Source organism: Xyrauchen texanus, chromosome 38, assembly GCF_025860055.1.
Source record: "Xyrauchen texanus isolate HMW12.3.18 chromosome 38, RBS_HiC_50CHRs, whole genome shotgun sequence".
In the NCBI taxonomy this organism is placed as follows: Eukaryota; Metazoa; Chordata; class Actinopteri; order Cypriniformes; family Catostomidae; genus Xyrauchen; species Xyrauchen texanus.
This window is the reverse complement of record NC_068313.1, coordinates 33,980,155-33,992,133: the sequence shown is the minus strand read 5'-3', so window position 1 is coordinate 33,992,133 and position 11,979 is coordinate 33,980,155. Positions and strand designations below refer to the sequence as shown.

General features: G+C 39.5%; 2 protein-coding genes across 5 annotated transcripts in view; both read left to right on the top strand.

Annotated features, from left to right (window-relative positions):
• Nucleotides 1-50: 50 nt before the first annotated feature.
• Nucleotides 51-5,624, top strand: LOC127631862 (E3 ubiquitin-protein ligase RNF182). Its single transcript, XM_052110241.1, has one exon. It carries the CDS (start codon nucleotides 503-505, stop codon nucleotides 1,265-1,267), a length of 765 nt encoding a protein of 254 aa, XP_051966201.1. The 5' UTR covers nucleotides 51-502; the 3' UTR covers nucleotides 1,268-5,624.
• A 2,926-nt stretch (nucleotides 5,625-8,550) lies between these two features.
• Nucleotides 8,551-11,979, top strand: part of pax3b (paired box 3b) — a 28,668-nt gene continuing 25,239 nt past the window's right edge. For 3 of the 4 annotated variants that reach the window (XM_052109876.1, XM_052109877.1, XM_052109874.1), the window contains exons 1-4: nucleotides 8,551-8,660; nucleotides 9,328-9,563; nucleotides 9,812-9,938; nucleotides 10,237-10,374. In XM_052109876.1, the coding sequence (XP_051965836.1) occupies nucleotides 8,579-8,660; nucleotides 9,328-9,563; nucleotides 9,812-9,938; nucleotides 10,237-10,374 (583 nt within the window). In that variant the 5' untranslated portion in view covers nucleotides 8,551-8,578. Of the gene's footprint in view, nucleotides 8,661-9,327; nucleotides 9,564-9,811; nucleotides 9,939-10,236; nucleotides 10,379-11,979 lie in introns of all 4 variants that reach the window. The other variant, XM_052109878.1, reaches the window with a different exon arrangement.

Sequence of the window (11,979 nt, the reverse complement as noted above, 5' to 3'; positions counted from 1 at the left end):
TGGGTTAAAATGTCCAACAGATAGATGATTCACAGTGGAAACAATTTAAATCGTCGATTTTGACCTCTTTACAGTCGGACATATTATTATGGAGGGAAATATAAATGTATTTGACATGTTTGGGCAGCACAAAAAGAGTTAAATCTAATGACGTAAACAGCAGCAGCAGCATCCGTGACTGAGCGGCGCGTGCCGTTCGACCCGTCCGCGTGTCTGACGCTTTGATTTAGCCGCGAAGGCGATGACGCGGGCCGCGGTGGGATTCCCGCGTCCCCGGTCGCATCTTTCCTGGCTACATAACGGCAGAGACGGAGCCTGCACTCGGTCGTAAGCACACGCTGCCTATTTTTGTAGAGACCTGACACAAACGTGTCCGTGACTCCGTGGGCTCCGAGTTAAAGGGAGCACGGGCTTTTCACTGAGAGGATAACGAGAAGAAAAGGCGTCTCGTCATCCCGCCGCGTGACTGGGGCGCGCTCATTGTGTTGGGGTTGAGGATGACATGGCAGCGGCGGATGTAGCAGCTAACGGGCCGGAGCCGCCCGCTCTCCCGCCGGCGTTTCCGTACGAGGAGTACGAGTGTAAAATCTGCTACAACTATTTCGACCTCGACCGTCGGGCGCCCAAAATCTTGGAGTGCCTGCACACCTTCTGCGAGGAGTGCCTGCACGCGCTGCACTTGCGCGAGGAGCGGCCGTGGCGCATCAGCTGCCCCGTGTGCCGCCACCGGACGCCCGTGCCGGACTATCGGATACAGAACCTGCCCAACAACACCAAGGTCACGGAGGACTTCCCTCTTTACATAGACTCGGATCCTTTGCCCCAAGATGCGCTGCCGCCCCACCCGCCGCCGCTGCACCCGGCGCTCGTGGCGCTCAGGCGCGAGGAGGACGCGTCCGGGGCGTCCACCGCGGGTCATGCGACACAGTCCACAACGACGTTGACCTCCGCAACCACGCTGTCCCAGGACTCGGTTTCGCGCTACGATAGCTGCCACAACTGCAGGCGGCTCGCGCTGACCACCGGATGCGTGTGCGTCATCTTCTCGTTCTTGTCCATGCTCGTGCTGCTCTTCATGGGCCTCATATTCGTGCACAGCCACGGCGGGCCGCCCTCACCCGCGGGACCCCTCTGCCTGTCAGTGGCGAGCATCCTCGCCATGGTCTCCGTGGTGGTTACGTGGCTTCTCTGCTGGCTCAAATACAGACCGGAGCACGAGACGGGCCGCTCTTCGGCCAATACTAATGCGAGCAGGAGAAACGCGTGACAGATTCTGTGCTAGCGGTCGACCGATATGGGATTTTCCAAAACCAATATGGTCAATTTAAATGCTGGGAAAGGCACTACACAATGGGGGCCCCAAAAGTCTGAGACACCTTGAGAGAGAAAAAAAATGCTTCTTTTTTGCGTTCTTTTATCATTTAACGCAAAAGTTTTCATTACAAATAATAATGAGCATAAAAGTGTGCAAGGTTAAATTTTCACTTTCAACATTTTCTTACACTCCAAAAAATATGTTAGCCTAGTATTCATAACAAAATTCCATAAAATTGAATTTTGTAATGTATAAAAAATAATAATAATAGAAATATAGAGTTTTTTTTTTTAATTATTTATTTTCTTAAAGATTACTCCGTTCAATTTGATGGAAGTTTGTTTACGAAAATGAAAATGAAAATGCATAAATCTTAAAATTGTTGTTATGAGTGTAGTACGTCCCCCTTTAATGACAGCATGCACTTGAGCATAGACTTCACAAGTTTGGGCTGATAATCTATCCTATTTGAGAATAATCCAAAGAGCATCTTTTATGCTTCAATGGAAGCAAAGAAATCTGTTTTGTATAAGGATTTAACATGGTTAATCTTCAATATGATCTGAGACATTTGGACCCCACTTTGCATAATATAATTTCATGATAGCGAATGAGAAATTAGCAAATCTGAATTCTTATTAACTCACTGATGTAATCTGAAAAAGGAAATTGACATTGACATTTTGGAACTGAGGCACAGAGTTGATAACACTTTTGTTAAAGAAATATTCCGGGTTCAATACAAGTTAAGCTCAATCAACAGCATTTGTGGCATAATGTTGATTACCACACAAATGAATACGAGCAAAAATGGAGGTCACAGTGACAGTGAGGCACTTACAATGGAAGTCAATGGAACCAATTTTCGGAGGGTTTAAAGACAGAAATGTGAAGCTTTTAATTTGATAAAAGCACTGACATTAATTCTTCTCATAAAACTCTTGTAATATTTGATCTGTAATTGTTGAAATCATAATTTTTACGGTAATTTGGGGGTTTACAACGTTATGTCGTCATGCCAACAAAGTTGTAAAATTGGATATAACTTTACAAAAAAAGGTTAGCAAGTGATTTATCACACTAAAATCATGTCAACACACATATTGTTTACATCATGTGGCTATATTTGAAACAGTGAGCCCTTTAACATTAACAGATTGGCCCCCATTCACTTCCATTGCAAGTGCCTCACTGTAACCCAGATTTTTACTCTTAATTTTTTAAAGAAAAGTAGGTAGCAGTCGGAGTTTATTTTTGTGGTTATTATTAACATGATGCCACAAATGCTGTCGATTGAGCTTAACTTGTAGTGAACCTGAAATATTCCTTAAAATTGACCGTTTTCGGCTGATTCGATAATCTCAAAATGGCCTTATATATAAGCCGATTAACCGAACTGACCAATACATCGGTGCATATCACTACTACTGTGTGTCTGTATGATAAAAAGACAGATGGTGCATTCTGTTCTCCCCACTGGGTGATATTATACTCCCACTGTATCATATGCTATTCAGACTTTGAAGAAGGCGGCCCCTTTGTTCTTATGGAGCAATAGCTTTATATATGAAATTGTGAATTTTATGGCACTTCCTTTGTTCTCCACGCCACCTATGCATCTATCACGGTGAAACCGTGTCATTTGACAACTGATAATCTCTTTTTGCAATCCATCATGCAATCTTCTTTGTGTGCTTTTAATGTGCAGTATAACCACTACAAGACAGTGATCAGATTTTTGTACCACACCGACCTGTGATGCGCAGTACCAGATGTACCTAGCTTAGAGGAAACAACCTGCATGATATTAAGCAAAAACTAGATCCTGAATTATGTTTGACCCGCTTGGTAGAGATGTTAAAGACCTTCCTTGCTCATCCTTAAACAGCTAATCAGATCAGTACTGCTGGTTTGCTGTTTCTTCATTAAGCAATGACTAATCTGTAACTTATTGAGGAAATCTGACTTGCTGATTTGGACTTTCATGTTAAGGGTTGGTGGAGAGAGATTTGTTAGGGAAGAATTGCAGAGACATGAAGCAAAGAGGAATCTGATAGCAGACAAAGAGCTAGAGTTTTGCCTTGTCCTTGCTGTGACAGGATGCAGCGGTAGAGAAATCAATGAAAAAGACTCACACACTGGGAACGCAGCCAAGAAGTGCTTTCGAGTGCTTATTGACCCACTTATGAAATGTTGAACCTCTCCCACAGGTCATTTGTCTTGGATGTCAAAAGCATATGCCTAAATGTGGCTTGTTAACTTGAGTTTGAGAGTGTGAACACACATTCTAAGTAGCCAGCTGTGTCTATATACTAATTTGGCAGTATATTAAATATACTGTAGTGTTGATTTTTTTGGACTTAATGGTTTTGTTAGGGTGATTATTGACACTTGATGGCCTATGTATGTGTATTTCCTTAAATTAGGGTGAAGGCCCATTCTCTTTAGAATGATACTCAAACTTGATCCTTTTCTCATAACGGAATAGTTATTGTTATTTACTCACCCTCATATTGTTCCAAACCCCTTTGTTGTTAAAGCTCACCATATAACTGCCCCCCCCCCCCCCCTCCCCTTATGGTTTAGAATGACATGAGGGTGAGTAAATAATGACTTAGTAATAATTCTTTAAATGAGCTCTTATGTGCCTTTAATTTTTATTTATTCATTTATTTATTGACAGAAATGATCTATTACATTACATTTAATATAAGCTAGCTTACTAGTGGATGGCGCTGATGTTGTAGGGTAGGCCAATGTGATTCATCAACTCAAGTCTGCCCTCTGTTGGTGGACAATTGTAGTGATGAAGTCATTTGCGTGTGGTTTTGTGTGGTTATATTACTTACATTTGTAAGAAAGCTTTACACACTGAATGTCAGTGTGGTAGGGTATTTGAATTGGAGCAAGGTTTTGTCCCTGGGTGTTAAAGGGATTGTTCACCCCAAAATGAAAATCCTCTCCTCATTTAGTCCCTTGTGCTATTCCATATGTGGATGACTTTGAATTCTAGAAACATTTCTCAGCTCTGTAGGTCCATATAATGCAATTCAACAGGGTCCAAAAAGTTGAAGCTCCAGAAAGCAGCATAAAAGTAATCCATAAGACTCCAGTGGTTAAATCTATATCTTCAGAGGCAACATGAAACTACATAACTTATATAAGAGATTAATATTTAAGTCGTTTTTACTATAAATTCCCCTCCCTGCCCAGTAGGTGGCGATATGCAAAAAGAATGCGAATCGCCAAAACGAAAGAAGTGCCCTTTGGAGGGCTGTTTGCAAGTGGAGATTTATAGTAGAAAAGGACTTAAACATTGATCTGTTTATCACCCACACTTATCCTAACGCTTCTGAAGACATGGATTAAACCACTGGAGTTGTATGGGTTACTTTTATGCTGCCTTTATATGCTTTTTGCTTCAAAGTTTTGGAGCCTGTTGAATTGCATTGTATTGACCAAGAGAGCAAAAAATCTTTGTATTCTGGAGAAGAAAGTAAGTCATACACATCTGCGATGGCATGAGGTTGAGTAAATGATGAGAGAATATTCAGTTTTGGGTGAACTAAGTGTAAACAGCTTTTTAGATTCTGTTAGTAGTCAGATACAACGTGCCGTAAAAGCTGCACTTGTACAGAAAATAGTGCAATAGCGTTATGTAGTTACCAGCTTCACAGCTCATCCTGCCGTTATATTGGACGATGTGTATGCCACAGTTTTACTTCTTTTACTGCCCTTGTTGATGACCTGAAGAAATGATTAAATGGCATCTTGCTGTTATCCTCTGTCCTGGTCCGGATGCTTCGTAGATCTGAGCCTGAAAAAGGAAAAAGAACTGAGGATTGGCGTGAACCCAAAACATCAAATAAGGACCAAGCCTTGAAGAACGATGAACAATCATTCAGATTACACACAATCAAAATCTTCTATTGTGTTCATTCTCGTGGTACCGCTATTGCTGTGACTGCTATTGCTGAGACCATCAAGCCTGATGTACACACATCATGTCTATTTTCCCACTCACACACTGGTCCAGTGACTGCATGGCACTCGAACCCAGTGTTACTGCCTGGGATAACTATACTTCCTTAAATGCACTCCAGCCCTCTTAGTAACACTACATCGGGTCATGGGCTTTGTACACAGCCCTTATATTCTCTGCTGTAATATGTTTATTAGAGATTAGGAAATGTGTGTTTTTACTATTATGGCTAAATTAATTGTTGTGAAACCTGTTTGAAATGTATTTGCACATTGAAATTGTTTTATTTACATTCAAGAACACACCTTTTGTTTGGCTAATAAATGAGAAAAATGAACATCTATTCCAGGTTCTTTATTAAAGTCAAGATCTACACAAAATAAATTTAAATACTTATGTTGCTATGCATTTACATTTATGCATTTGGCAGACACTTTAATCCAAAGTGACTTTCAGTGCATTTATTACAGGGACAATCCCCCCCGGAGCAACCTGGAGTTAAGTGCCTTGCTCAAGGACACAATGGTGGTGGCTGTGGCGGTCAAACCAGCAACCTTCTGATTAACAGTTATGTGCTTTAGCCCACCACCACCACTCCATTTCTATGCACTTTAAATATTTTATAACATGCAAGCATGGTCAAAAAACATAGAAACATGTAGGACATGTAGCAAGTTGCAGATAAGCACTCCCTAAAATTGTTAAGTTAACTATTATTGTTGAGGGCCAGATTTGAATACATGTGGTTAATGTATTCGGCTACAATACTGTTGGCATGTAATGATCCTGATTTACATTGTGATTTTTATGTAGCATAATGATTAATTATAAAATGGGTTTTACATTGTTTCAAGTACCTTGCTAGATGTCTTGGGCATCTCCAACTATACTCTTCCAACTATGCAACATTCTCTATAGGCTGTAACTCAGGGATGCTTGTGGTCCTAAATGCGGGACAGATTATTTTGTCCTAATGTTGTCTTTTGGGAGGATTTGCGTTTGCTCTAAGTGAACCCAATCGAATTGAGGTTAAAAAGGTGGTGACCTTTCTCAGACTGGACAAGATAGATCACAAGACAAGTGACACAAACACACTGTTAGAAGTCCATAAATGGTCAAACTGTGCATTTTAGTCTTTGTTTCACAGAGAAAATATCTTCCAAATATTTCTAACATTTTTTATTTGCTCTGCTGCCTAGCATGTAACCAACTCATCGTCATGCTTATTTTGGGGGGAGATCTTACATCACCCTGTTCACATTTCTTTGTAACTTATGCAAGTATTTCAAACTTTAACATATATTTTGGTACAACCGAGTCAAATTTGTTGGACTCTATTTACTTAGACAATATTGATATTTAATCCTTAATAACAGAACTAATTATGCTCTCATAAGAGCGCAGCTCTGTCCCGAAATCTGTACCCCAATAATGGATTCGACACGCAGATCCAGTGTTTCAAAACGACCGAAACATGCATCATACCCGCTTCCCCCTTTTCACCCACCCGCCTATTGATTCTGAAGATTGAAATAATAGTAGACTATTAAAAACAAGCAATACTTTATTGTTAATAAATGATATTGTAGATGTAAAAGAACCCACAGCCCCCCATATTAACACAAGAGATTTTTAAAATGAACAACAACAAATTAGTAATGTTTTATGTGACGTGGGTTTAAATATGCATTTTCTTTCATTTTATGTGATGACTAATGCAGGCCCCATTGACACCACACACTCTTCTTAATAAAGGATTTTTCATGTTTCTGTGCTGCAGGTTCACTATGACTTTTCTTATCAAGAACTAAAGAATAAAAAAGTTCTTAATGGAACTCAAAGGGCTTCTCAAATAGCATCAGACTGTAAAATCATTTTGGTTCTCATTGGAAACTAATTTTAGAGTGAAACATAAATGCGTCTTCTTTAGGTTTTTCTTCTTCTAACTGTCAAAGTAGAAATACATATGCTGATTTGCAATATACGTTTAAACAGCAAATATAAAGTCTGCAACAAAACAAAACACAACACCTGCGCCCTATACATGGTAATGTTTTAAACTTACAAAATAATCAATAAAATGAGCCAGGGAAATGCATGCCAACGACATAATGCAATTAATCCAATAATTAGATACGCAACAAATACTCGCGCGCGCGCACACACACACACACTCGCGTGCGTTGTTAACTTCTCATGCCCATTTTAAACTGTTGGGTCAGTGTCTCAAGGGTCCGGCCTCTTTAAGATTTAACTTTTTAAGTAAGAGAGAATAATCAAGTGTTTTGCACGTGAATGGACCCCCATTGTCTCCGCGCGCAGGCAGAAAGAAAACATTTGAAGCTTCTTTTTTGTCCAACAAAAGAGCCACATGTCATTGAAGTCAGTGTGTGTGTGTGTGTGTGTGTGAGTGAGTGTGTGGATCAGAGCCAGAAATGGGGGGTTTTAATCACGAAGTCAATCATCTTAAATGAATAGCCTAGTTTTATTTACTTTTTGTTTCTATTCTATTTAATATAGCTTTATTTTATGTTTGAGGTGCGGACTTTGTGCCACTTGACATGGAATTCTATTGCTGCATGGTTCGTATGTTGCACGCGCCGAATAAAGTAGACTATATTTTATTATAGTGGATTGGTTTTGTTTTTTGGGCTATCTTTACAGACCACATCATCTCTGTACAGTAAAACATTTGTGTTTTTGCTGTTTCTGCGTGGACTACTAAATAACATGCTGTTGCAAACAGTCTGTTGCGGCATGAATCAATCGTTTCACATAGGCAATATGATTATACAACAGCAGCGAGTGAATTTACGTTTTAAAAAGTATCTTCAATATGCACTTTGGCATGCCCCAAAAGCAAAAGCTTACTGCTTCGACCAATCAGCTCACGGTTACGGGGTCCTTGGAACCAATCCGAACGCCCTGTTCGAGCCATAGGCAAAAACTATCGGCAAAACTCATAAATGTCTCCGTAGTTTGAGAACTCGCGCTCATCATTGATGCCCGTTAATAACAATAACACGGCGATGATAATTCCGGTGCATAATTAAAACAAGGAACACAAAAGAAGAGACTAAATCGGACTAAAAGGCTTTTCATTTAATCCACGACTGATTTCTTCTTTTTCCTCGAGGGATAAAAACTCCCGTCGGAGCTTATATTTTGTTTTTTTTTGATCGTGGGATATTTTCATGTATTTTTAAAGCCCTGCTGGTCTATCAGAAGTGTCCTCTTGTTCACTTGCCCGACGTAAATTGAATTAACGGGCCGCTGGAGCAATGACCGCCTTGGCAGGGACCGTTCCCAGGATGATGCGTCCATTTATCTCTCAAAACTATTGCAATGGATTCCCGATGGAGGGTAAAACATGTTTAAAATACACATTAAATATAACAGATTTATTACGTTTAATTTATGCCACTGTTAGCTATAAAGAATTGGTGGAATTTGTGCTATCTATGAGAGATATTTAGGGATCTGTAGCTTAACTTAAAAAATAAAATAAAAAATAGTTTCCTGAGTTAAAGTTTGTCAAAGCTCTGCATGTATTTCATATATCAAGTATTACACTTTTTTTTCTGAAATACAAATATTTTGTGTAAAAATGTGTAAAACGTTTAAACGATATTGCATTTTCCGTATTAGCTTGTAGCCTAAAGCTTATAAAACTGTTTTGGTTGTAGCTTCATTGGAGTGTAATAGGCGATTTAATGAGTGGGGCACAAGTCTATTTCAACATTTTAATTAGCCCATTGATTTGTGCCTAAAAACAGACTTGAGCTGGAACAGGTATAGGGTAATGTTTAAATGTTAAATTGTATCAGAGGATTAAATGCACATGTCGCCATACGTGAACTGTCTTACACATTCAATAGAAGCCCACTTCAGTTGTTTGGGATAACTATGCAGAATAGTTTATTTTCCCCCCATTTGTTTGCTTTAGAGCCTTCCGTGTGTTTAGTCTACATGTTATTGCAACTTCTACGTTGATCACTATCTCTCCACTGTATTTACATGTGTCTCCCAGTTTCCACTCAGATGGGCCAGGGTCGAGTTAACCAGCTCGGAGGAGTTTTCATCAATGGTCGGCCTCTACCGAACCACATACGACACAGGATAGTGGAGATGTCCCATCACGGGATCCGGCCCTGTGTTATATCCCGCCAGCTCAGAGTCTCTCACGGATGCGTATCCAAAATCCTGTGTCGGTACCAGGAGACTGGATCCATCCGACCTGGAGTCATTGGCGGGAGTAAATCAAAGGTGAGGCCCTCTGGGGAGGCATGTACGTGCTGGTTCATTACTAGTGGGATTCTGGATATTCCCAAGGAATTTTGTGCGCAAACAATTAACTCAAAGCAACAACAGGTCGATGTCAGACCGAAAGCATGGCCTGTGAGATGCCATTAAAACTCTGAATTTGAAATAAGAGTCTATTAATTATCAGGGAACCTTGTTGGCTTCAATATTTTTATTTTTATTGTTATTTTTCCTATATTATATTTTAACAGACTACATCTCCAGATGTGGAGAAGCGCATTGAGCTATATAAACGGGATAACCCAGGAATATTCAGTTGGGAAATCCGGGATAAATTGCTCAAAGAGGGGTTTTGTGACCAGAACAACGTACCATCAGGTATGGTGTAAATTAAGAGGTAGCATATCCTGATATTTTCGCAATTACAGAGCTCAGTACTGAAAACCATTGGGCCCATATGCATGGAAATTATACCCTATAAAAGGATAAAAACGTGATTTCAAGACAGCTGGCTATTTTATGAGTGGATGTTGGATATGTTGGCTTATCTTTAAATTAGCAGTTTTTTCAATGCAGTCATTTGTCTAGAAACGTGCAAAAAATATCTGTAATGTAATAAACTTATAACATGTTTGCACATTTATTGTGCCCTACACTTTGGTTCAATTCTGTTCAGTGAGTTTAATAAGCCGGATCATGAGAGGCAGATATGGTGCAAAAGGTGACGAAGACGAGGAGGACGAAGAGGACATCGAAAAGCAAGAACACGTTCACAGGAGCGGACACAGCATCGAAGGGATTCTAGCAGACAGATGTGAGTGGATCCTACAAAATCTTTAGCCTTTGTATTAGTCTCATGTAATGGTGGCTTTGATCTGGAAGATGTTTCTCCAACGGACTGAATTTAAATGCTAAATGCTTTATAAGTGTTTTATAAATGACTTGAACAGTTTAGGGCCTATGCATAGTGTGATAATGGGAGACTGGGGTAAGTTCTCACAATGAAAACCTGCCTTTATATATGCTGTTATGCTTTTATTGGCTTTTCAACAAACAGTGAAACTGTTAGAAAGCCCAAAATAATCCATGAAACAGCCATATTGTAAAAGGTAATATCAATAACAAAACATTGTTTAAACCAATTCTGTAAAATGACAACATTTATAACACGTGTGACAATTTGTCCACTTTAAATGTGTCTCCCTATTACTGCTATTGATTAGCAAGTAAGACAAAAGCAAGAATGAAATTATTTAAATGAAGGAATGTAGAGTCCTCTGAAAATTTAAGACAGAACTGGAGTTTTTTTCCTAATAAATTTCGAATTGTTAATGTAGCCTACAAGGTATTAAATTGAGTTAGTTTTTCAATCCACGAGTCGAGATAAATATTATGGCAGCACAGCCTGATCTCACAGTGAAATCGGAAAGAGTAGACCGACTTTTCTTTCGTCAGAATCGCAATACGTTGACAGAAATTTCGAAGCACTGCCCCCAGTGGCCAAAGCAGTAAGTGCTGTAGGGCGTATGGACACATGTGAGGAAAAGTGAAACCCCCAAATCATGCTGTTCATTGATTATTCAAACATGGTTACTGCCTGGCTTTGAACCCTAGTCTCAGACGCAGCTGATGCAATATCCTGCCAATCGCGCTAGGTGGAAAGGAAAACACATTGAAACCACTGCAAACACATCTGATTAGAATCCTAGGGTACCGAAACTATCGGAAACAGTAAGAATTCCATCGAAACTCACGCCGACTTCACATGTGATCATGTTGGGCCGCATGCAGGTACGATGGGAGCGAGAGACAAAAGCAAATGAGTTAATCAAACATTAGTGCAACTGCGCTTGCGCATACAGTCGGCCAGACCAGTAGACTTTGATTCATTGCTAGCAAAATGATCCTCTCACCAAAAGACAATAACTTTGAATGCATGCTTTTTCATTATTCATTTGAACCACACAGTGAGGACTTTAAGACATCACAACATCTTTTTCTGTAACAGCATAATCTTCTGTAAAGCTGCTTTGAAACTGTGTGTTGTGAAAAGCGCTATACAAATGAATATGAGTTGACTAGACTTGAGTGATATATTAAATTAGGGTGAAATTCCCTTACAAAAATTAAGCATGTTTTAAGTACAGTAACCATAGTTTAACCATGTCATCTGTAGTAAAACTATAGTAACACAAAATTAACCATGGCTAATTGGCTAAGGGTTAAACAAATATGGTGACAACATTAAATAGAACATTTAAACGTAATATGCAGTAATAAAAATAAATAAATAAGAAAACACCATATTTTATAAATGAATCGAAATAACGTGACAAACAGCAACAATACACTAAATATTTTGCTTAAAAAAGAAGGCAAAGTCCTTTTAAAGTAATAGTTTAACCAAAAAATAAAATCC